At 35.8% G+C, this 27,603-nt stretch overlaps 1 protein-coding gene across 3 annotated transcripts in view; it reads left to right on the top strand.

Moving 5' to 3' along the window:
- neto1l (neuropilin (NRP) and tolloid (TLL)-like 1, like) overlaps nucleotides 1-27,245 on the top strand; it is a 115,989-nt gene extending 88,744 nt beyond the window's left edge. The window contains exons 7-11 of one of the 3 annotated variants that reach the window (XM_053487982.1): nucleotides 3,826-4,054; nucleotides 11,382-11,495; nucleotides 18,599-19,070; nucleotides 20,878-20,952; nucleotides 26,678-26,767. In XM_053487982.1, the coding sequence (XP_053343957.1) occupies nucleotides 3,826-4,054; nucleotides 11,382-11,495; nucleotides 18,599-19,070; nucleotides 20,878-20,938 (876 nt within the window). In that variant the 3' untranslated portion in view covers nucleotides 20,939-20,952; nucleotides 26,678-26,767. Of the gene's footprint in view, nucleotides 1-3,825; nucleotides 4,055-11,381; nucleotides 11,496-18,598; nucleotides 19,071-20,877; nucleotides 20,953-26,677 lie in introns of all 3 variants that reach the window. The other 2 variants (XM_053487981.1, XM_053487983.1) reach the window with 2 other exon arrangements.
- The last annotated feature ends 358 nt before the right edge of the window (nucleotides 27,246-27,603 follow it).

The following is a 27,603-nucleotide window of genomic DNA, read 5'->3' as shown; positions in this document are numbered from 1 at the left end:
GCTGTTTTGGGTTTGACAGCCTGCTCTTTTATTAAGCCCTTAAATGCATTTGCATATTCCTCCACCCTCTGCACATAACAGTTATGAAAGGTTTTACTTGTATAATATGAATTGAATTAGGTTTGGGGGATTTTCCCCCAAACATGTAATTTACTTCAGTAAAATGTAATAAGATTTTTATAAATGACTAATTAATTTCAGGTTTAGGTCCCAGTGGGATTATTAATCACTGCATGTATATAAATATATATTGAAATAAATAAAGCAGGTGTTCCTGCTGTGTTAGTAAGACCCATAAACCGTTTAATAAGCAACTTTTTATCAACAACAATTAATCTGCCACGTTTAGATACATTTAAGAAGATGTGTTGTTTTTTGGCAATTTGGAAATTATCTTTATTATTTTACATTTAGCATTACACAATTTTCTTTATGGACACATTATACTCATGATTTGTCCTTTGCAACAACTACTTTACATTCAAATTGTTGACGAAATGCAATGCTGAATCTCCGGCTCATTAGTTTTGATGATGATGATGTGTGTATATGTAGCATGTTGAGAGAATCACAATGATGTTGCTTCTGTAATAGTTTCATTTTAATAAACAAGCATCATTATTAGGCTGTGTGCATTCCCCCCCTGCACACACACAGTTCTGCAGTCATCAAATATGATCAGCATGTGCAAAAGAAATTAACAGTATGCAACATTTCACTGTTGTTAATTATTTTGACTGATCTTACAACAAGCAATCAAATAAAGTACATAACGAATATCACAAAAAACAGAAACAACGAATCTTGACTTCTGATTACCACATCTGCTCATCCAAAACATAGTCCTTGAAATAGCACAAACAGTCCTTGCATTTTGCTCCAGCTGTCTAAATACCCAATTCTGATCCCACCTTGTCTTAATGTATTAATGCTTAGCCTGAGCATGTTTGCCAATAACCTGACTGTTCAGCTGTTAATGTTTTTTAGTCACTGTCTGAACCTCTATGACTTATTTTAACAAAAGCCAAACCAGCAGTTTCAACTGTAATAGTACTGCTTGCCCTTTTATTTACTATATGACTGCATACTGTAGAGAATATAATCTCAGTATCCACTCAAAGTGGAAGAAGGGGTAGGATCACTTCTCAAAACATTTTATCCCCATGTCATGTCAAGGATATTTTTACTGTCACTTCTGACTGCCAAGTCTGCTTCTGCAACCACTACAAAATCTGAATCCTATGTCATACCTCGACCAAACTTTAACTAAACCAAGACCAAACTGAATGTTCTTCACATATCCCAGCTGGTTTTGAAGTTAAGGGTCAAAGCGCAGGGTCAGTCATGATAAAGCACCACTTCAGCAGACATGGTATGGGTCTCGCACAAGGGTTGGTGTAGCTGGGGCTTAAACAACTGACCTTAGAGCCTTTGAACACTGAGCTACTACTGCCCCCACCAGCCTCAGGGTCAGCCATGATAAAGCACCACTTTAGCAGACATGGTATGGGTCTCGCACAAGGGTTGGTGTAGCTGGGGCTTAAACAACTGACCTTAGAGCCTTTGAGCACTGAGCTACTACTGCCCCCACCAGCCTCATAATGAGACGTACTGTACTTGTTTACACAAATTTCCTATCAACAGCTCAGGTTTTGTCGCTTTGCAGAGTCTCTCTGCAGCTTTTCCTTGAGATGTTTCCCAAAACCCAAAAGACCTAGAATAGTTTATAGCTATTTGTTACCTTTTGCCTGTCCTGTTTTGCCTAGCCTTTTTGCCTATTTTTTTTTTTTTTTAATAAAAACCTAACCTCATAATGCATTAGCTGTTAGCTGTTCATGACAAAAAAAAGTGTGTCCTCTAACACGAGTTAGCATTAGTTTTTAATCTTTGTGCTTCATTCCATACAAAGAATTACCTTTAATCCTTTGGTCCAAAAGCTGTGTACTTTGTGTCAAAACGTACAACCGATTGATTATTGACCTCCCTCAGCCAAAAAGATTTCGTAATTCACATATGAGCACTAAGCCTTAAGTCCAATAAGGATAAAGTATACAACCAATTTTCTCCACACAGCTAAAGCATAATAGTCAAGCGCTGCAGCTTTGTCAGGGGTGATATCTCACACTTACAAAAAAAGTTCTGTTTGAAATCTTTTTCAGAGTATTTAGCCAACCACCTCATGGAAAAGTACAAGAAATGAAAAAGCACAAACGCATTGCAACATATAGGCTGCTAGAAACAGCTGGAACAAACCCGGTCCTATCCATATTTTTTATCAAGGATTTAGGAAGAATATGCTTACAAAACTTGCCTGTAAAGATAGCAGCCTTTCCATGAGCACCCATATCAAGCCATCCATTTTCCTAGACAAGCTCTAAGAACCCTGCTAAACAAAAAAGAGATCATATCACAGAACAACCATATGCTAGAGTGCTTACTACGCCCCATGGTGCTCCATTCATGCTCAAGCTCTGGATGCAAAATCCTCTTGTTCATCACTCAGGCCATATTTTAACACGTCAACAAGTGCTCTTTACAGGCAACTAATCCCTCTTCTCAGCAAAGCATAATTTAAACCCTTACTGTTGCCTCGGTTGTAGCATCACAACTGTAAAGTCTCATGGTTTGACCAACGTGAGACCAGTTGATTACTCTGTGTGAGCTGGTATAGGGTAAATCTGGTAAAACATGGTTTTTTTTTATTTCTAATGCTGATTTATTTTTTAAGGCAGTTTCACTATAAGTGTTCATAAGTTGTCTTTTTTTCTCACCAAATTTCCACCACAAATTGACCACAAATGTAATGGTTCAATGCTATCCCTTTAGGTTTTAATAAAGTGTTGAATAGTTACTAATAGTAACTAAGTTCCAGTAATTTAGTATTGCCTTAGTTGTTTTGTTTTTTGCTTGTTTTTTAAACGGACAGTTTATTATTCTGGATCCCCTTGGTCAATGTTAAAATATGTTCTCAAGAATAATAATAAATATTATTAATAAACATTGGAATTATTGTAAAGCAACACTGTGACAATGTATGACAGTGTCAGACTTGAAAAAGTTCTGATCAACATTCACAAGTTCCTAAAGTAGTTCTTATAAGGCTAATGTGCTTTTTTTATGTTATAAGTATGAAAATGGACCAGCAGGAGAGGTAAATGTTTAGAGATTTCATCAGCAGGAACATTGACCTGTCTATGACTGTCTCCCTTGGTGCAGTACACACTTTTCCGTAGGAGTTCAAATATTCCATTAGCTGGTCATGCTCGTGAGTGGAATTCTCATTTAAAAGATAGAAAGCTCACTGTGGTTGGTGAACTCTAACTGCTGCAGAAAGAAGTGTGAAGGAGAGGGTGTTATTCTGTTATGGCTTTGTCTAACATCAGTTTGTTTTTAAACTGTTTAAGGAGCATAAAAGCAATGAACTTAATATTTACAGTTATTGAATTCAATTATGGAGAGAGAATTTTAAGTTATATATCCTGCTATGCCTGTTTACAGAGCCTGTTTAGAAAACTTACATCTTAGTGGGAGTCTGTGATAAACAAAATATACTTAGTTATTATTGTATATTCTGACATTCTTAAATATATATATATATATATATATATATATATATATATATATATATTTTTTTTTTTTTTATGATATCCTGATGCAAATCAAGCTGCGGCTGGCTATTTGTAACTGCAGCAGAATATAGATGTGGACAACACATTAGCTAAAGCTTATATACTGTACAGTATATATGTAAATATTTATCTCTTTCTCTCTCTCTCTCTTTCTCCCTGTCTCTCTCTCTCTCTCTCGCTCCCCCTCTATGTTTAGATTTACCTGCGGTTCCTGGACTATGAGATGCAGAACTCAAACGAGTGTAAGCGCAACTTCGTGGCTGTGTATGATGGAAGCGGCTCTGTTGAGGATCTAAAGTGTAAATATTGCAGCACGGTGGCCAGTGACGTGACACTGAGAACAGCACTAGGTGTTGTGCGTATGTGGGCCGATGAGCACAGCCGCCGCAGCCGCTTCCGCATCCTCTACACCACATTTAAAGAGCGTAAGACACACACACACAAACACACACACAAACACACACATACCATCTGTTTTATTATAGGTTTGATTGATTGCTGTTATAAATAATGGTGCTATAAGATTAAAATGCAATCTTGCTGGGAAACCATTCCAATCTCTGATGGCTCAACAATCTATTCATTCATTTTCCTTGCATTTTTTCTGTTGGAGGTTGTGGTTACATCCATCTCTTCCAAATATAATTTTTTTTTATTCCTGAACATCTAGCCACATGAACTCCAGTTCAGCCAAGTATTTTAGATATATTTTCTCCTTTATAATGGCATCTATTTTTTACATTCCTTCTCCAGCAAAACACCCCTGCTACCTCCCGCATGCCTCATGTTAAAACACGACAAGACATATCAATTGTTTAAATCAATGGATCAATGAAAATTGTTTTGAGACTTTGTTTTTACCAGAATTTTCAATCTACAGACAGTGCCTTCTCAAATTATGATGCTGATTCATTTACAAAAAAAAAAAAAAAAAAACTATTTTAGGTTGTGAGGTTTTCTGGCACAATTTTGGCATGGTCAATCTACTTTTCTCACATTTTTGTCATTGCAAATATATAAAATAAATTAAAAACACATTTGCTTTATAAGCACGTCCGTTGCCACCAGAACACTACTGTTTGTAAACAAGTGTTAGAAAACCTTCCAACAATATGAAATATGTACAGCAGGTTGCAACAAGCCAAAAATTGATAGATAAATAAAAATGGGATTTGCAATTGCTTGCTTTTTATTAACAGTGTGAACTTGAAATTTCCCCAAATGTCGTTGAGCCTCAGCAGTCAAAAAAAGTAAACATACATTTCCTCCAACTAACACCAAAGTGGCAACAAGGGTTAGATTCGCTTCTTGGGTCTGAGCACTGGGAGTTTTCTTGTCGCTTGCTGGTTTTCCTCCAAGTTCTCCAGTTATGTTCCACACTCCAAAGACATGCAGGATGGGCTTACTGGCATTTATTTAAATATTGAAAATAAGGTAAGACATTATATGAATGATTTTCACACAATTAAATTTTTTAACACTACATCAGAGAAATACCTTTGAGATCCTTATGCTATTTTTGTTACATTGCTCACACTTAATTGTCTGTTTGTTATCACCGTAGTTGTATTATAGTTGATGCTTTCTAATTCAATTTAACAAAACAACAAAAAAGATGTGTAAATGAGTGAGAGTGCAAATAAGTCACTTTTAGTTTTCAGCAGAGAGCTTCAGCACCACCTGGTGAAGAGATGAACTTGGTGATTAAAAACATGTCAGACCTAAAGCAATAAATCATCCAAATATACTCTGTCATGATTATTCTCCTTGGGAGAGAAAAACATCAATACTTCACTGCAGCCATGGAGTCTTGGGATGCTTTTAAGATAGTCCTTTTTTTTAAATTCAATACGTGCTCTAAATGCACACGTTCAACGCAGTAATTCCCCACCCTTATATCCTGCTACGCTAGATCTCCTTCTTTGTGTCTTTTCACTTCTGGGTGTTTCCTGCTCCTAGGCACCTGATTTAGCTTAGCAGCTCATTAATACACCTTTCATTAGAGTACAACTGTTAGATTAGGGTTTGCTAATTCTGAGTCTTTGTCCTCATGACTGGTGTCCTAATGAGCAGACTGCCTTTGTGAGATGATTCATATGTGACAGGACACAAAAGGACTAGACCATTCAGGGAGCATGACTAATGGTGATTTTCCACCAGACAGTATGGTTAATATACACCCTACCTTGTCTTCTCCTGTTCACACACACACATGCATAAACATTTATATATATATATATATATATATATATATATATATATATATATATATATATATATATATATATATATATATATATATTGGTTTAGTAGTGGTTGTTTAATGAGCTGTTGTTAGTTGTGAGTCTCAATAAAACTTTTGACTGCTAGTGGGTATACATTCATTTATTTCATATTTCAAATATGAGTGCTACAGGTCAGGTTTCAGTGTCAGTACCAGTGTTCTCACTCTGTTTCCTATCAGTGTTAGATATAATGGTTTTTTTTTTAAATCATTGTGGACATGATGGACAGCAAACATGTTAAAAACTCCAGAATACACTAGATCCGTTTGCTGCAGTTGTACAAAGTTACAGCAGCAACACGGCTCAGCTTCTTATACTGTAGATGAGGAGCTGGGACACTGGATTATAATACTACTAATAATAAGATAATTAGGACTTTATGAATCCCAAAAGGAAATTGCTTCTTCGCATACTTCAGCGTAAATGGGGTCAGAGCGCAGGGTCAGCCATGATACAGTGCCCCTGGAGCAGTTAGGGTTAAGGACCTTGCTTAAGGGCTCAACAGTGGCAACCTGGTGAAACTGGGGATCGAACCTCCAATCTTCTGATTAGTAACTCAGTGCCTTAACCCTTCGAGCTACCACTGCCCTTAATATAGATCATAGTAATAAAGCACTGCTGCAGCTGGCTCTTTAGGTAAAGATGAAGAGAGATCTAAGTCCCACTGACATTGCGGGTAATATAGAAAACCAAGGTGAAAACAAACCACAAATGTATTGATATAAGCATTTATAAAATACATTTTGGACATTGAGAAATGAAAAATCAAGTCCTGTCTAAATTAATGGATTACCAATATTTAAAACAATGCTTGTAACTTTAATAGCTTCATTTTCATTTTTATTTTAGGGAAAAAAAATCACAAAAATGCTGTAATATTCAGTTAAAATGATGATTTAATATACACAAAAAACAAAACAAATATAATTCAGGTCAGTTTTCTGGAGGTATTCAAAAGCAGACAGTTATAGACAGTGGTGGACACAAATCATATACTTGAGTAAATGTAGAGATTTCTCCATTTACATGTGTACTTTAGTGAAATTCCAAATTAATTTACCTTTATAGGTACTTTATCAACAGTGAAGTAGAAAGTACAGATATGGGGTAAAAGTAAAAAACTAAAGTAAAGTACAGATACATGAGAACTGTACTTACTGTAAGTACAGTAACAAAGTAAATGTAATTAGTTATCCTTTACCTCAGATTATAGAGTTTGATCTTGAAGCAGATCCAAGAGAAAAAGTTCAGGTTGAAAACCCAGATAGATTAAGTGATACATGCAGAAAGACAGAGTTCTCCGAGCTGAAAAAAAATGTAGAAACACTCAAGGGACAATTAGATAAATATGATTTATACATATTTCCTTTCACTCTTCAAACTCTGTAACTCCTGTCACTCATGGGACAATGACCATTGTTAAAAGTACTAAATAAGTAAAACCGAACAGAATCTAATGGTACACCATTGTGTTTTCAGCATCTACTACACAGTGTAACTATGGTTTTGTTTTTACCTTACTTTTATGTAATCAGGTGATTTTCATTCAGTAAAAACAGTAGTAGAGTACGATATAAGCATTTAATCCACATCAAAGTTTGAACCATCTCAAACACATTGAAAAGAGTGCTCCTGTACAGATGTTTGTTTACGAGGTAAGCAGACAAATCCAAATCACAATGCAAATACAAAGGCGTCGAACAGGCCAAGGTGAATAATCACCGTATGGCAAACAGGAACAAAGGGGGTTTCCAAAACACACAGGTAAACAACAGAAGGTAAGGTTCAGTTCACAGTCAAACATTGCACAGAGGAAAAGTGATCAAAACCTTAGGCTGGCTTAAAGCTTGCAAAATAAATTCAATAAGACTATTCAAAGTCTGTGAGTAAATATAAGTCCTTAAAGGTGCAGTCATCAATATTTTTTTTTTTTTTTTTTTTACTGTCAACTCACAAGGAGAATGTTTGAGATGGAGCTGCCAGGCTCAAAAGAGGAAAACCTAAGAGGAGGTTTATGGATGTGGTGAGGTGGGACATGCAGGAGGTTGGAGTGACAAGGGAAGATGTGGTAGACAGAGTTATATGGAGACAAATGGTCCGCTGTGGCGACCCCTAACAGGAAACAACCCGAAAAAAAAAGACTAGTATGAATAATTTAGAAAATCATTTAAGTTTAAGCTGTTGCTAAAATGATAAAATATTACAAAAGGTGAAAAAATAACCTCCTTTCCACTCCAGGATGTTTGTATTTGACCTACCCCAACACCCTATGACATACTCATGACTATAAGTTTTTATGAGATTTTGTACAGAGTTCTCAGACGTTTGCCACAGTATGCTTGAAAGTGATGTCATGATGGTCCTTGCTGTTGGTAGTTCTGGTTCTTATGGTTCTACTTGATTAATCTGCCAAAGGATTTCAATGCACAGCTTTGTTTATATGGTTAAAAATCAGCTCCACCATTTTAACTGTTGAAGAGATGGTTAATGAGGTGCAGAGATAAGAGCTTGAACTCAGGTGAGGTTGCCCCCAGACACACTGAAGGAATTGGTGCAGAAAAGAATGATAAACCCCTTTACAGGTTTAACACATCGCCATAAGCTGTATCTGTTCACTACTTTGAATGTTTGTATCTGTATCCTAGGTCACATTTTGGAGTGGAACCTATCCTGAAGGATTTTTATTATTATTATTATTATTATTATTATTATTATTAAACACACACACACACACACACACTGAAAATGCTTTATGCTGTTCAGGGGTGTCACTCACTCAATTTCTTGGTCAGGGTGGCAGTATCTTAAACCTGTCCTTGGACACTGGGTGTAAGCCAGGTATGCATCCTGGATGAGGCATAAGATTAATCACACACACACACACACACACACACACACACACACACACACACACACACACACACACGAGATATCCTGAAGATCTAAATGTTCTTGGGCTAAATGCTCTTAAAGCAGATGGATTACAACAGCAGAAGACCACACTGGGTGCCACTCTTGGAAGTAAGAACAGGGAATCAAGGCTACAGTTCACGGAATCACCAAAATTAAACAATTCAAGATAGTAAAAATGTTGCCTGGTCTAATGAGTCTCAATTTCCGTTGCAACATCCAGATACAGTAGAAGGGTCAGAATTTAGCATAAACAACATTAAAGCATGGATCCATTCTGCCATGTACCAATAGTCCATGGTGGTGGTGGTGGTATAATCGTGTAGGGGCTATTTTCTTGGCACACTTTGGGCACCTTAATACCTAAGCATTCTTGCTGACCATGTCTCTCCTTTTAGTATGACCACAGTGTGCTAAAATGCTAAATGCTAAAATCATCTCAAAAGATCTTAAACCAGTAGAGCACCTAGGCATTTAGGAAAATTGTAGATTCACATCTGCAGCAACTATGTGATGATATACAATCAATACGGACCTAAATCTCTAAGGAATTTTCCCAGTGGCTTGTTGAATCTATGCCATTAATCATAATCCAATGCAGTACTAGCAAGGAGTACCTAAAGTGGCCAGTGTGTGTATGTACAGTAGTAAATAAATAAATAAATGTGCAACATTAATCAAATAAGGACCCCACACCATCTCAGTAATTTGAGGCCTCTGATGGTGTAAACACCAATAAGTATTTTTTCACACTGATAATTCATGTGTGAAAAAAAATTCTTATTAACTTTTATTAGCCACATTAACAATCAAGTTTATCAGTTTAGTCCCAATCCTGTATGTGCTTGTCACACACAAGTGAAAATGCTCTTCCTTTTACTATTAAACACAGCTGTGATTTCTACTGTCATTTTAATGATGTAACGTCTACATTCCTGGTTTTATTCCACCATATGTCTTCATTAAGTTTGACCCTTTCAGGTTAATTATGTGTTTGACTGTTCTAAACCAGCCATTTCAAATTCAAGTCATTTGAAACTCATTTATTTTCTTTGCTTAATACAGGCCAATAATTTTTTTTGGCCAGGCAGTGTATTTGACAGTTACATCTTGTGTAAAACAGAGGCAACACTACACAATTAATACAATTCAGAACTCACTTTTTTATCTTCTATACCGCTTTATCCTGGATTCAGGGTCGCGGGGACCTGAAAAGCCTATCCCAGGAGGCTTAGGGCACGAGGAATCCATCGCAAAGCACACATGCATACTTACACACATTCATTTACACAATACAGTGGAACCTCGGATTACGAGTGTTCCGGAAGACGAGCAAAGATTTTTAATACATTTTGACTTAATAAACGAGCGTTGTCGTGGTTTACGAGCTCCGAGTATCATGTATAACGCATGCGCTTCTTGTTTTGACACCGAGCGTCGCGTCATCACAACTGAGCCAATGTTTTTTCTCTCTCTGGCGCTGCGGGTATTCATCTCCCCTGCTGGGTCTTAGTGCTTGTTCCTTACTGGTATAATCAACATCCGTGTGTGTGTGTGTGTGTGTGTTTTTCTTTCTCTTGCGCTGCAGAGTGTGTGTGTTATGTGTGCGCGCGCGCATAATTTGACACCGCCGGTTCACACACAAACACACACACACACACACACACACACGCTCTCCTTCTCTCTCGCCTTTACTGTGTGTCAGTGCTTGAGTGTGTGTGTTATGTGTGTGTTTTTCTTTCTCTTGCGCTGCAGAGTGTGTGTGTTATGTGTGTGCGTGCATAATTTGACACTGCGCCTGTTCAAACACACACACACGCTCTCTTTCTCTCTCGCCTTTAATGTGTATCAGTGTTTGGGTGTGTGTGTTTTTCTTTCCGATGCGCTGCAGAGTGTGTGTGTTATGTGGAACAAATTATGCTCGTCATCTAAGGTTCCACTGTACGAAAATTTTGGGAACGGCAATTAGCCTAGCCTGCATATCTTTGGACTGTGGGAGGAAACCGGAGTACTCCGAGAAAACCTACCAATCAGGGGGAGAACATGCAAACCCCATGCACACAGAGACGGGAATCGAGCCTGGCTGGAAATCAAACCCGCACCCTGGAGGTGCAAGGCGACAGTGCTAACCACTACACCACTGTGCAGCCACAATCCAAAACTAATTACTGTAAATGTTAGTGATGTGCCTAGAATAAAACACAACACACTTTTAGATTTCAGCCGTGCATTCTGAGACAATTTAATGTCTACCAAAATAAATAAAAGTGGGTTCAGATCAAAACAAATGTGACTTGTTTGTTCAATTTACAAAAAAATGAAGGTTCAGCAAAGGCGGTCGTAGACATTTAAAGAAATGAACCTCATTAGAAAATCTGACTCAAATCGAGGACTATGCATCATGTCTAGACAGAAAAATCCTTTTAACCTGATTAATATGAATAAAAGAGCGACATTTGTACATCTCACTGCTTCAATTTTTATTTGCTATGATAACTAAACAGATCACGCATCAGTGCTTGATATAAAAAAATAATTTACATTTCTCTTTTTCCAGCTCCCTGCGAGGCTGACATGTTCTTCTGCCACAGTAACATGTGCATCAACAACTCACTGGTGTGTAATGGAATTCAAAACTGTGTGTATCCATGGGATGAAAATCACTGCAAAGGTAAGTCGTAGCTTCGTTTTGTAAATAAGTTATAATAAGCTAGTGAATAAGGTCAAGCACTAAGAACACCATCAATAAAACTTGTTAAAATCTAGTCAATTACTATAATAGTTGTTAATAAAAGAATAGAAAAAATAAAGCAAGTGAGCCAAAACAAGCCTAAACAAGTTAATAAAGACAAATGAAACTCACTATTCACTAGTGGCAAAAGAAAAGAGTTCTGTTTGGCTCACACAAACATTTATGTTTCCAATGTTCTGAGATTTAGTAGTCATACTGTCAGTAAAAAGGTGCACATGCTAAAACTTAATTCAATCACCTTTCATTTTATGCATGTAATCTGGTGGTCAGTTATTGTGTCAAAATGATTTCTTATGCTCCCAGAGCCGGTCTTTCTGAATTTGAGCCCTGGAATTTACTTGAGCCATAAAAAAATAAAAAAAAACTTAGTGAGATAACCTCATCACTTATATAGTACATTCTGGTAGTCAGCTGACTTCATTTTATTGCCACATGGTGTTGCTGAGCCTACACCCAGGGGTGAAAGTTGTTTTTCTGGTACTGTGTACCCAAAAAAGTGAGGAGAATAAACCCCAGAGGTGGTGAACAGTCCTGTACATCTCATACATTTATTTTTATGTCTCCAATTATTCCATTTTAGAATAGCCTCAGCTAAACAAACCAAAAAATGAATTAAGTACATTAAATTAATTAATTACAATCTAATTGTTCTGAGGTTGAGTCTCCGATAATGTAAAATAAAAAGCTAGTTTGCTGTCTAAAGTGTAGAATCCCTTGTTCCACACACCAAGTAGTGTTAATCAGGGGTTAGAGAGAGAGAGATTTGGGATTCAGCCTTGTATTAAAAGTTAGTTAGCTTTGTAGTTCATGTTAGCCATCGACAGAGTGGTCATGAATGTGTCAGCAGTGGTTGCTCAGAGGGCTAAGGCACTTAACAAGAACTGTGCAACCTGACATGTACACATGGGCAATCTAATATAGCCATTGTTTTCCTGTCCTTGGTTGTTATAAGTACACATATAAGAACATTCTTTTTTTGCGGGTAAGATCATCTAGAATTTATTGGTACTGTATAATAGCAATTATTATGCAAGTGTATGCATAGCTTACACATCCTAAATCAGACTGCTTATACTTAATAAACACGTTTACATTAAAAATAAAAAAAAAAGCCAAAACACTATAAATGGTAAAGAAATGTTTGCAAATGTAATGCATGAGTGCCATGAGCTGTATGAATGCATTTGAGACTCAAGTCATTATTAGGCTTATAGTTGCTTTGGAAATGCCAGGCCTGTCTTCAATTTCTCATTCAAATGTGCCCATGGCTATGAAGGATTTAAGTGTGTACAGGGATGCTCCTCCCGGGTATCATCAGCCTCTCCAAAAGTGGATGAATTTTCTGACTCAGAATCAAATAGAAATGCACTGGGTGAACAAAACTGACTAATAAGCCACTCATCACTCTCAGCGAAGAGGCTCATTATCTGCATCATCTGAATCTTAAGATGTGCCTTTTATTTTACATGCTGTGCATCACCTGCCTGCACTGAAGTCAGTAATTACTGTTGATTATACTGACATGATTGACAGTAAGTGTATTGAGAGCCCCTTACCATCAGTTTACCTTCAGTTACACTTTTCCATACTCACACTTTGAAATAATAAAAAGAAGAAAAAAAAAGAAAAAATATATTCTATTCATGCATTGGATTGCATCACATGTATGTTTAATACAAAAAAACTATACTGTATATTTATTGTGGATAAATAAGACCCCCTGGTCTTTCTGTCCCACCGCTAATCAAATGTATATATTTCCATTGTTGAACCACATAGAGTACAAATACACAAAGACTCAAAAAGGAAAGGAACAACAATGACCTTGTTCAATAAAACTAAAAGAGCAAAAGAATGACAGATGAGCTAATACAAAAAATGTTACACATACCATAAAGCAAAATGTACCCTAATTCTTTTAAGAAAGAATTACACTGCTTAAATAAGAAAAATACAGGAATATGTGCATTTATATAAATATCACACCATACTCGACTTGTGTGTTTGCTCCCATAAACCCGACTTCTGTCTGTTGATTGGCTGCACTTGTGTCTTGTTCTTTACTTTCCATATATTTTTTGCACTTCCTATTCAGCTCTAATCTCGCAAGCCAGACTTCCAGGGGCTGATAGCTATCATACTGACGTTAGCCAACGATCTCTTGAAAGCTAATGAGGTTTGAGAACGTTTCTTGTTGCCAAGCTAATGGTGCATTTTTTTCGGATTCTACTCATCATGATTATGAAAACATTTTACAGTTTTATTAACTGCTCTGCATTCCTAATGTTTATTTCACCATGTGAATAAGCCCATGAAAGTCCATTTATTATTTAATGCTAAGAGTAATTACAATAAAATTTCAGTCGTAATTAAGATTTATAAACATCTAAAGAAAATTTTAATAATTTCGTTAAAGGTTTTGTTCTGTCCACACTCAACTTCATAAGCCTTGGTAGCTAGATATACCATAAGCATACTATAAATACTTAAATACTTCAAGTGTAATCCCATGACCATTCACTATTACCACACCCAGAGCACGTCACATACAGTATACGTACATCAAATAAGATCACTCGCGTAAGCATCTATTCCCGAATATTGTAATGACATTACAAGCATGACAGCTGTCAAGGCAAAAGTACATTTTCATTGTAGGCAGACTAGTATTAGTACTAGATATCACCGTATACATAATCCTTGCGACAGATTTTGCATAGATTTTGCACATATCGTATCATATATCATGTCTTTATATTAAGATTTTCCTTCATTGAGGGTTTACTTGTAGCATAAAACCAAAGTGCGCACACCTCCAGGAGCAGCCCTTTTTCCTGCATCATCATTACAGGTCACCTTGAGATGTATCATATGCCTTTTTACACCTCCATGCTGTGAACATGCACAGCTATCAGCAGTATACACATGCATGTTCCTCATATGATGAATGTTTCTGGTACATAGCAGTTGCCTGGGTTTTGAAACATGTTTTTATTAAAATTGATTGCTATTTTTCATAAACAATTGCTTAAAATGCACAGGAAAACAGTTGATCAACAACTATAATCAATGACCGTTCCATTGTCATATACTGACTACCCTGCTGCTTTTTAAAGGAGCTAATTCACTATGCAGCAGCCTACATCCTATCCAGGAAAAGCAATTTTGAATAAATAAAGAACACTTGAAAAAGTAAGGACATCACTCCAATCTTATTTAATCTGCTATCTATGCTCTGCATTCAATACAAAGTCCTGTTCATGATATTTTACAGCTCTGAACTGGTAATGTCCCATTTTTCTTGCTGAACTTCCGAAGTTTTCCCATTATTTCAATTTCCGCCAACAATCCAAAGACAATCAAGTAGTTTGATTGGCATTTCAGAAATTGAAATCGAGTCTGAGTGTGTGTGCTTGCCTTCTGCGATGCAGTGATACCCCAGCATCAGTGTAACACATTTTGTGTCCAAAGATCCCTGAGATAAGTGATATAAATAATGGATGGATGGAAATATATCTTTGTTCACTTGTCAGTAAGCACAACCACATACATCAATAAAAATGTTAATTTAATTTATGTAATATAGAGAAACACTGTTGGACCTACTAAAGTGCTGAAAATATGACAGGTGTGTTATTGGGTAGCAACAGTTGCTAAGCAGTGATTAATTGGTTAAAGATATAAGCCTGTGCTTGAATCTGTTAGGAAATGCTCAAAATGCTGCATGCTGCTGACATCTGCTGGTCACATTATTGTTACTGCAACAGGGAGACAATAAATAAATATATATATTCAGCAAAAAAAGAAACGTCCTCTGACTTTCAACTGTTTTTACTTTCAGTAAACTTAATGTGTAAATATTTGTATGAACACTAAAAGAGTCAACACCATAAGACATAAACTAAAAATGTTTCACAATGTGTCCCTGAATGAAGGGAGGCTCAAAATCAAAAGTACCAGTCAGTATCTGGTGGCCACCAGCTGCTTAAAGTACTGCAGTGCATCTCCTCCTCATGGACTGCCTATTGCGGACAGTCTGAGCACTGATGGAGGGATTGTGTGTTCCTTGTGTGATTTGGGCAGTTGTTGTGGCCATCCTGTACCTGTCACGCAGGTGTGATATTCGGATGTACCGATCCTGTGCAGGTGTTGTTACACGTGGTCTTCCACCGCGAGGATGATCAGCCGTCCTTCCTGTCTCCCTGTAACGCCGTCTTAGGCGTCTCACAGTGCGGACATGGCGATTTATTGCCCTAGCCACATCATCAGTCCTCATGCCTCCCCGCAGCATGCCTAATGCACGTTCACGCAGATGAGCAGGGACCCTGGGCATCTTTCTTTGGGTGTTTTTCACAGTCGGTAGACAAGTCTCTTTAGTGTCCTGCGTTTTTAGAACTGTGACCTTAAATGCCTACTTTCTGTAAGCTGTTAAGGTCTTAACGACCATTCCACAGGTGCATGTTAATTATTTGATTATGGTTAATTAAACATGCATGGAAAACATTGTTTAAACCTTTTACAATGAGGATCTGTTAAGTTATTTGGAGTTTTACAATATTATTGTTGAAATATACAGTCCTGAAAAAGGGACGTTTCTTTTTTGCTGAGTATATGTATATATATACTGCATATTGAAAACAATACACTATGATAGAATTATGAAAAAGTATGTACATGAAGTTTTTTCTTTAAATACAGAGAATTTTCTTTGGTGATAAAATATACATCATATATTTTGTATTATAAATTGGCATTTTTCACCAGTACATTTTCCTTAATAAAATATTGTTTTATATAAAAAACTGGAATGAATACTATCTAATCTGCCTGGATTTGTCTGCGTGGATTTCTATGGATTAAATGCATTTATATAGAGCTGACAACAAATTTGAGATATTTAAGGTACAATGTGGCACACAAAGTTTCAGGCTACTTTCACCAAGGTCGAGGTTTTGTCCAGCCAGGGCTGCAGCTAGATGCCTTACCTATGGTTCAGTTTTGACCCTTGCTTGTTGTAGCAACTTTTGTTATCTCAAGAGACCTAATAAACATGTCAAGCATGAGAATTTGTGTCCTTTCTCGCTCTCCCTAACCTGCGACCACATCTTACACATTTATTGTAGCAGTTATAAATGGCTTCTCTAGAGCACACTCATGCTATAAATGTGCCATGGAGAAAATGCTCACCTCCAGCTACACATTATAACTGTGTATGACTGTATTCAGGTCACATATAAAAATAACATTGATTTATACAAGTTCTGAGATGGAAGGGGAACTTGTGGCAGAGAGTGCATCGAGAATATGGATGGTTGGTTCAGCAAATTAATTCGATTATTCTTGACATCTAGACGCTACGGCATGTGCTTGCTAATCCAATACTGTTTTTACAAATTGGCTGTAATATTATAATCTATTTAATTTAGATACATATTATATGTATAAATATCAGAAGTTTGGCTTTAAATTTCACCCATCTAGTGAGAAATTACATGAGATTACATCAAAAGATGTTGATTGATCCTTATTATCAAGGATGATCAAGAGGTCATATTTTCTATAATGTTTGTACATGTCTCTCTGAAGGGTTCTAGATCTTTAGGAGGACCAAAAACTCTTAAGATTGTTAGTTTTTCCTTACCCCAACACAATAATACAGATATATCAAATTGCACATTTTGATTTGGATTTAAATATTAAAACACTGCAAAAGCAGACAGGGTGCTATGATGCAACACAATGCCATGCCAAGTTATTTTTTTACCACTCCAAAGTTAATCTCTATTTTTTTTTTTTTATATATCATGTCGTGTTGTGCTTTATTACTCTTATTCATCAGGAATTCACCAATATAACTGCAATAAAGAACATTGTTCTTCTTTTTTCCTTAATAGCCACGAGATACTATTATATCTTATAATGTTAAATATGTAGGTTAGAGTCATTACCTCATTAGTCTCTTCGTGCTATATTTTATTTATTTTTTGGATTACTGACACAGACCTAATACCTGATAATGAAATATTTACTATATCCATAATAACTTTTTCTTAAATAAATAACAGGACGTTTGCAGTGTCTGTCTTAATGTCCCTATCAATTAGTTATTACTATAGAGGCAATAAGGTATCACTCACTTATTTACTCACTCATCGTCTATACTGCTTTATCCTGTATTCAGGGTCGCGGGGACCTGCAGTCTATCTCAGGAGACTTAATGCATGAGGCGGGGTACACCCTGGACAGGGTGCCAACCCATCGCAGGGCACACACCCATACACACACTCATTCATACACTCCGGGCAATTTGGGAATGCCAATTAGCCTAATCTGGGTCTTTGGACTGTGGAAGGAAAGCGGAGTACCCAGAGGAACAATAAGATATTAGACTTAGGGTAATATACTGTAAAATAATATACTGTAAAATAATAAATAAATAAAAAAATTGTGCAAAATTTTTGAAACCGCTAATGTCTTCATATTTAGGCTTAAAGAATAGTTCTCTAGGCTTTCAAAACAGCTTTTTGTCCAGTCCCTATATTTGGCCAGTTTCGGAGGAATGTTCCACACAGTGATCTATGAATCATTTAAATAAAATAAAAAAAATACTTGAACCAGAGAGAAACAAGTGTCGATGATGGCAGATGATCAGGCCAGTGATTAGTATAGTGGTGAAGCTGAATGCTGAGTGGTTGGAACAAATGAGAGGGAAAATAAGATTGCTGCTGATTTTGTTACATGAACAACCAATTTTTAAATTGTATCTTTTGAAACTGCCGCCTGTCACAGGATCATTAGTTTCCATTTCTTTAATTTAATCTTACATCATTTTATTAATTAAATTACATTTTATATAATTTATATATAATATATTTTTTGAGGGATAGCTCAAGACTTTTGCACAGTTCTGTATTTATATGGTTAATAGAATGGTACAAAATTTGGGCATGGTCTCCACTTTAACCAAATTAAGCTGGATGATTATTATGATATAAGTTAACTTTTTTATTGTGTCTCATCAGAGAAAAGAAAAGCCAACATCCTGGATAACCTGAACAACACTAATGGTAGCATCATTGGTGTGACGTGCTGCATCGTCCTCGTCCTCCTCGTCATATCTGTCACAGTGCAGATCAAGCAGCCAAGGAAGAAGTACATGATGCAGAACGACGACTTTCAGGAAGTGTTCCAGGAAACACCTCGTCGTTATGACCTCAGTGACATTGCCGAACTTACAGATGATGCAGAGACGACGTTCCAGAAGCGCTGTGTTCATGAGCACCATTGTGGCCGTGCCAAAACTGTGGCCGCGATGGATCCACATCATCACCACCACCATTATCATCATCATCATCATCATCATGATAACCAGCGCAGCATCGTGGTCATGAAGCACAGCTATGCGCAAGAAGAAGCAGATATGGAAGATGAGCTTGATGAGGAGGTGCCGACCACCAGTCACCGACTGGCAAGACACGACAAAGCAGTGCAGCGGTCAGTATCCATCGATTTCTGACCACATTATCCAGCATATGTCACTTTTTAAGTAAAGGAGGCTAAAGGGACCTAACTGCTTCTCTTGACTTTCATTTAAAGTCTCTTTTTACATCAGTTACTTTTTTCCTTATTTTCTTAAGCTGTTTTTTTTTTTTTAAGCTTCCACCATTTTTGCCTTAGTTCTTCCCATTTGTCATTTTGTCCTTGGCATTGCTTCCCACATATTACTTTTACGTGAACCTTTCTTTTCTCCTTTTTTTAGTATAATTTCTACTCCTTTTTATTTGTTTATGTTAATAAGCTGTCAATTTTTTTTGTTATTCCAAAATAGTAGTTAACTTGACATAATGAGTAATATTTACTAAATTGCTGTAGTTGCACATCCACCATAACATTTAAACAAACAAGTTATAAATGCCAATCAGCCATAACATTAAAACCACTTGCCTATTATTGTGCAAGCCCACCTTGTGCTACCAAACAACCATGACCCTTAAAGGCATCGACTCAAAGTGTGCTGTGGTATCTGACAGCAAGCCTTTAGCAGCAGATCCTTAAAGTCCTGTAAGTTGCAAGATGTGGCCTTATTGAATGAGACTCATAAACACAGTGGTCAATCAGATTGAGATCTGTTGAATTTGGAGACCAAGTCAACACTGTAGACTCTCATGTCAACTGTTTTACAATTTGGCTGTGTGTATTATCCTGCTAAATTATGCCATTGAGAAATAGTGTTGCCATTAATGAGTGTATTAGATCTGCACCAATATTTATGTAGGTGGTATGTATGAAGATAACATCCACAAGCATGTCAGGAACCAAGGATTTCCAGAACAACATTGTCCAGAGCATCACACTGCCCATTCGACTTTCCCTTCTCCTGTAGTCCCATCTCTTCCCTAAGTATGTGATGCAAATGATGTAAAAGAAAAAGTGATTTATCCAACTAGGCCACATTTCATTGGTCCATGGTACAGTTTTGATGCTCATGGGCCTAGTATACAGTAGGTGATTTTCTTGGTGGACAGGGATCAGTGCTGCAGTGTGTGTTGTAAAACCTTTTCTTTATAGCTAGCGTTAAATTCTTCAGCTGTTTACCCTCCGGTAGCTCCAGATGGGCTATCCTTTTCTGCCTATGCACATCAAAGAGCCTTGAGAACCCATGACACTGTTATTAGTTCACTGCTTGTCGCTTCTTGGACCATTTTCAGTAGGTACTAACCACTGTATACTGGGAAAACCCTATAAGCCTGCTATAATGAGATGCTTTAATCTAATTGTTCAGCCATCACTATTTTGCCACTCAGACATGCTTGGACATTTGTCCTTCTCCCAACATATCAACTTTAAGAACTGACTGTTCTCTTGCTGTATAGTATATTTCATGCCTTGACAGGTGATATTGATATAGCATAATAAATGTTATTTATTTTACCTTTCAGTGGATTTAATGTTATGACTGATCGGAGTATAGTGTATTTCACTGTGCATGTCACAGCACCATCTAGCATGGTACATCCAATGAAAAAAAGCTGATAGAAAAACGTCTGTTTACTGAAAGAGGATTTGGACCCGTTCTAAACATGTAATTGCACTGCATTTTAGATCAATACTTACTCATTTCAGTATACTCCACGTACCAACTGTTAAATTATACATTATTATTATTATTATTATAGTGAGTAACAATATCCTGTCCATACAAGAGATGTCCTGAAACATAGAGCTGAATTTAGAAATAATATTGCTTCTCCCTATGTAAAAGAGAATTAAGATATTAAATATGACAGCGATGGTATTGCAGGTTCTGCCTCATTGGGTCTCTAAGCAAACATGAATCAGAGTACAACACGACTAGGGTGTAGGAGACCAGGAGGAGGTAAGAGCCCCTGAAAAGCATGATATGAATCATTTCTTTAATATATTATGCAGTTACTGTGAGTCAGTGCTTTTGTTTTTACCACTTTCTTGTTGCATGATCTTGCTTGCTTCTGAATTTCTGTAATTTCTTTCTTTTTTCATTTTTCATTAATATTTCTATTTCATTGCTATTTATATTTATGTTTATACTTGTATATGATGATTTGCTTATATGCATGGACTGTATAAGTTTCTATAAGTTTCTGTTTTAGTGCTGTATTGACTGAGCAAGATTCAGCCACATATTTAAAAGCTCAAGCACGACCTTATGCTGGGAAAATTAAGAACAAGTAGAAATGTGGCAAAATTGTCTGGGAAATATGATTTTAGAATATTTTATCAGAGGTTATAATAAGGTACAGAGAGAACAATACATTGAAACTTTAATATCAGTATGGGCAATGTGTCAAAAACCTTCTAAAAAACTAATTTGGTGGCAAAAATCTGCTTGAGTAAAAGTAAAAACAAAAAAGTACATTTAAACATATTCAAAAACTAAAAATTGAGTAACTTTTGAAAATGGCTAAAGAATGGCTAGAATTATCTAATGCTTGATAGCAGTTTTGCAATAAATATTAAAAATCATTAGCAAAAAAACTTAATTAGCTAGCACATTCAACAGACTTATTAACAAAACTTAAATAACTATCTCATTATATAGACTAATTTTGCAATCTAACCTAGCTAATTTACTAAAATATAAAGTTAACATACATCTTTAGATTTATACAGTATATATACAGTATATAGTAAATAATTTGTATATACTGTATGTATATAATAAAAATATAGAATAATAGTGTTTTCTCTTGTAAATTCACTTAAACTAGAGTATTCCACAATATTGAATTTCAGTATTACTTGAGTAAAGTACAAATCATGCAAAATAGTTCATACGTTTAGTAACAAAGACTTTTTCAGTGCTGTTATGTTTTGATCGGGATTTCTTTATGCAAAATTGAGGTTTTAAGGATTTTTATTTACATGCTTAAACATAATAGGCTCTTAAATGTTTTTATGTGGCTCATATTTAGAAAGTCTAAATTGGCCATTTCTAAACTGCTAACACAGTAGAAGTCCTAATTTGTTCATGATATCAGCATTTTGATCAGCATTTAGACTTATTTACCATGGGTTATTTTTCTTGTGCTGAAGAAGTGAACGTGGTTGAATCGATCATACGCTCAAGTCAGAGTTTCCTTTACAGTTGATAATTTGTGTCGTTTTTAATATGAATGTGTGTTATAATGTGAATTGCCCTACACAATAGCCTGTTCTAAATAGACATTTATATGAATGTTATAGAACAGGGTACTGCACAACACTTCCACTAAACATACTGTACAACCATCTTTTCTGCATTGAAGTGATCTAAGTTGTGGAAACTTTGTGGCTTCCCATGTTTCCCATTATTTTAAAACTATATTTAATAGATTTACAAATTAAATTGAAATCTAAATGAAGACAAATATTCATATGTTCGCCTAGATAGAATATCTACTTGCATTCAGGCAAGGGAGAAAATTATCTGTCTTACACCTAGCTATAGCAAGCTCAGAATTTCAGCTAGGTGCTCGACTCTTTTTTTTTTTTTTAATTTTTTACTTCCTGTATTTGCTAAAGTTTTGCTTTCTATTATGACTGGATACTTTGATCACATAATGACTTAAAATCTATCCAATTCTTTTTTCTCACAAAATGGTCCTGATCCATATTTTTACAGAACTACTGCAAAGGTCTCTGCAGGAACATATCTGATCCAGATTTCAACCTCCATAACATTATAAATAAAGAGAACATTTCAAACGATTCTAACACCATATATAAAAAAATAATAATATGGTAATAAAAAAAAATCTTTAATTAAAATTTGTCTACCTTTAGTAAACGGAAGTACTCTGTAAAGGATGCATATGATTCTATTTCATGCTAAGCTCTTGTCAACTATGAATCATACAAGCATAGAAAATGTCTAGCTTAACAGGTACTACATTACATTACATTTAGGCATTTGGCAGACGCTCTTATCCAGAGCGACTTACATTTTTATCTTATTACACATCTGAGCAGTTGAGGGTTAAGGGCCTTGCTCAAGGGCCCAACAGTGGCAACTTGGTGGTTGTGGGGTTTGAACCTGGAATCTTCCGAACCATAGTCCAATGACTTAACCACTGAGCTACCCCTGGCCCAGGTACAAATGATGACAGATCAGGCCAGTATATTGCTGATGCTAAATGCTGAGTTTGTAGTATTTGTCATAAGCCAATCACATACAACTGTCCATGACCTATAACAGAATAGAAAAATTTCACTACAATGCAAAAAAAATAAAATAATAATTGCACTTAAAAGTAAAATTTATGATTTTTTTTTTTTTTAATACAAATAACTTTTTTTTTTTTTAATTATTTTATTTAAAACAAATGTAAAAAAAAAGGCTGGAATATACAAATGTACAAAAGTAAAAAAAAAAATACATATTTTACAGGATGTTTTTAATTCACTTACTCACTCATCGGCTATACCGCTTAATCCTGTATACAGGGTCATGGGGGCCTGGAACCAATCACAGAAGACTTAGGGCACGAGGCAGAGTACACCCTGGACAGGGTGCCAATCCCTCTCAGAGCACATACATACAGACACACGTTCATTTACAAACTATGTTAAATTTGGGAACGCCAATTAAGGTTGAAGTGCAATAATAAAAGCTGTATGCCAGTAATCATCACACATTCATTACTAAATTATCTTGGTGCAGCATTAATATTTATATTTTTTTTTTTTCTCAGTGATTACTTTATTCTGGTCAGAGTTGAGATCATTCACTGTATATGCATGTGAATGTTGTAAAAGGGGATTTTAAAAAAAAGCGAAGATATTATTGAGGACCTCTAGTGGCTGTCTGAAGTAAAATATTAAAAACAGAATCATTTGATCTTGGTCTCTTCTCAAACATTTTTTCTTACAGTAAAATCTTACTTACTCACTTATTTATTCTCTATACCGCTCATCCTGTAACAGGAAGCCGGGAGCATATACAAAGGGGATGAGGCAGGGTATACCCTGGATGGGATCGCAAGACACACACACACACTCATACATACACTGAGTCACTCACTACAGGTCATTTAGAAATGTCAATTAGCCTACTCTGAATGCCCTTGAACTGGGAGGAAACTGGAGTACACAGAGGAAACCCACCAAGCAAGGGAAGAACATGCAACAAATACACACTTTTCATATTGGATATTTCCAATCAATATTCCTGTGAAAATTATACAACCACACTTTAACATTTTATTTCATTCCATATTCAGTGTTTTAATTAAATAGGCAAATCAAATTGGCAATTAGCATTTAAAATCATTTTAAATGTCAAATTTGTATCTTAGGAACAGATGGAAAATTTATATTTGGTAGGGAGGAAAATTATTTAGCCTCAAGATGGTTGCTGCTTTCATGGTTTGATGTTTTTAGCTTTTGAAGTTCATTCGTCCATTCTTTGTACATATCACTATGTCATGCAGTGTATAGAAAACCATTGCAGGTCTGCTGAGATGCTGACCAACTCAACAAAGCAGTCTGACATGAGTGTGTGGTGATTTTTCATAAGGTTTGCACTATGCTGATCTATGTTGTAGCACAAGTGCAAAACTAAAGAAAGAAAGTTGGACTGTTTGAAATGTGAATACAGTACATTTTAAACAGGAAGGAAAGCATATAAGCATTACCTATGTGACAAAAAACATTATATAGATATATAACCTAATTAATTGAGGGTATTTCATTAGCCGTAGATATTTTTGCAGAATATTAATGTATTAATAATAACACAGATGCTTTAATAAAAAATAACTTTGAACATTAACATTTTGTCCACCTTTGTAGCAGAGTTGTCTATGAAACTTATCAGGATATGTATCAGTACCTGTATTTATCAGTATCAAAAACCTAATAAACCTTGAAAGAAATGTCCATTTTATTTGTGTTCCATCTGCACTAAAGGATTTGCGAAAGTTAATTTTTTTTTTTACAATTACTGGAATTCTGGTTAAAAAGTTGGGTAGGAGTTGTAACAATAATACAAACTACAAATGTTATGTTCAGTGGATGTCATGCTGCAATAATATAGGGATGAGTGACCAATTAAAGAAGAAACGAACAAGACACCAGACTAACGTCATTAAATTTAAAAGCAGCAATTATTGAGCACCTAAACCAATTTTATTAGTAGTGTAAATGCTTTTTTTGAGACATGCTGCAAAAAAACAAAAGCCATTGACAACAACGAAACCCCAAAATATTATAAAAATGTGTTTATCCATGTTATATTATGTAGCAGGACATTTTGTTTTATAAGAATATACTGTATTTGATTATTTTCTATACCGCTTATCCTGTACACGGTCACGAGAAACCTGAAGCCAATCCCAAGGGACTCTGGACACAAAAAGGGGTAAACCCAGGACACAATGCCTACCTATTGCAGGGCACACATGCATACATACTCACACACGTATTTACACTGGGCAACCTGGAGGTACATGGCCACAGTGCTGACCACTACAATTAATAATAAATATATTAAATACATAGAATTACTTGGCAAGTTAACACACATAGCCAGTACTCACATAGAAAACGTACTACTTCAACTGTAAAATAATCAGTTCAAAACACACCATGTCATCTTGGACTTACTGTATTTAGATTGGCTGTTGAGTTGGTTACATAATGTTCATTTTGCAGTGTTGAGAGCAAAAGAAATGCAATACATCGTGATAAAAACTATTGGAGTTTAACTATACAGTATTAGTAGTAAACTATTACTAACTACTGGAACAATTTCTTTAATAATGTATGAAATATTATTTTTTTGCAAGGGATCCTTGACACAAGCAGCTGATCTCCCTCAACTACTAAGCAAATGTTTAGTGCAGAATATACTGCACTAAAAGAATTCAAAGCTATAAATGTCACAAGCAGGACGTGGAATGTGCGTATATGTACAAATTTCTTGTTGGGTAGATATGTTTTCCTACTCATCCAAGTAGCTTCTTTAGTCTAAAGAAGTCCAGTTGACATGACTCAGCTTCCAGATAATCTCACCTTGATGAGTAAGAATCTTCACAGACTTATTGTAGATTTGTAGTATTAGATTCCTATTCTTAGCTGACCAGAGTTAAAACTCACGGGGGTTTTTTTGTTTGTTTTTTGCTGCTTCTGCTTCACATTCAAAGTTGATGTATTGTGTGTTACACTTTAGATACTTTTCTATTGACCATGGTTGTAAAGGGTGATAATTTGAGTTACAATAGACTTCTTGGAGTAAATTCAAACCGGTCTGGTTAGTCTTCTTTGACTTCTCTTACCAACAATCCTGCCACTTTTTATTGTGGCTTTTTGTTTGTGTACACTACCCTTTGTAAATTTCGGAGACCATCATACATGAAAAAAATCCCAAGAGATAAGACATTCCGCCAACAACAGTCAAAATCACAGTTTGATGTTTGGTGTTAGATTAGGTTTAATGTTAGGGTATGAACTGTTTCTCTGTGATTTAATCCTACCACAGATCAACATAAAATTGGAAAAAAAAAAAAAAAAATAGGCATCTGTAAAAGTTTTTCCAATAAGGAGTACTAAATTTTCATCTTAATAATATTTTCATTTTTCTCCAGGCAGATGCATCACATCCCTGGATCTTCCCAGGTATGAAGACTTGACGGAGGAGATGTATAACACCCTGCTACTACAATACTCTTGCGTTCAGTGGCAGTTAGTAACAGCAGTTACACCTGCACTTTCTCTGATGGATTAAACATTTGTTGGATTATTTGTGCAGTGGATTTTGTCCCTATGCTGACTGAACACTAAAGAAAGAATTTCTACAACATGGCTGTGTGTTGCTGGGGTTTTGGTTTTTGGTTAAAATTTGTCATTCTATTCTCAGTTGTTTCCTATGTGTGGAATATAAATCTGATGAGTTCTTTATTTCTCTCTCTGTCTCGGTTAACCTTTAAAAAAACTCTTGTAATGATAACTTTTGAAATTATGCTAAATATTCATGCAAAAGTTTAACCTTTTTCCCTTATTAAAATAAACTACTTTCCTGTGGTAAGTTTTCTAATCTTATTACAGCTACCCAATAAGTTTCCATCTAACAAAACACCTCTTTATATAAAAAAAGAAGGAATAAAGTGAAGCCCCTGAAATATTAACTTTAAAACCTAGATTAGCAAGTCTTGTCTATGCATATGTCAATAGAAAAAAAGGCTACCCATTTTTTTTTCTACAAATAAAATGGAGGCAAAGAAGCACACCCTCGAGTGTTTTCTTTATTAAACATTACTGGAAAATATTTTCGTTTACTAGAAGATCTCTTTTTTTTTTTTAATTAGATTATTTAATACTTTCATCAATTTATATTATATTACATTGTTGTTTTTGAACTTTTGATGGCTCTCATTTAGGGGTCACACAGCGGACCAGCCGATCCACATTATATTATAGCCAGTGAGTTATTCAGGCATTTGTTTTCCTAAGCCAGTTTCCAAAAATACCAAATAGGAATGGTCTCTGTCATAATGGGGCTGGTACAAGAGAA

Source organism: Clarias gariepinus, chromosome 26, assembly GCF_024256425.1.
Source record: "Clarias gariepinus isolate MV-2021 ecotype Netherlands chromosome 26, CGAR_prim_01v2, whole genome shotgun sequence".
Taxonomy (NCBI): domain Eukaryota; kingdom Metazoa; phylum Chordata; class Actinopteri; order Siluriformes; family Clariidae; genus Clarias; species Clarias gariepinus.
The sequence above is the reverse complement of the archived record's forward strand: the minus strand, read 5'-3'. Positions and strand labels throughout refer to the sequence as shown.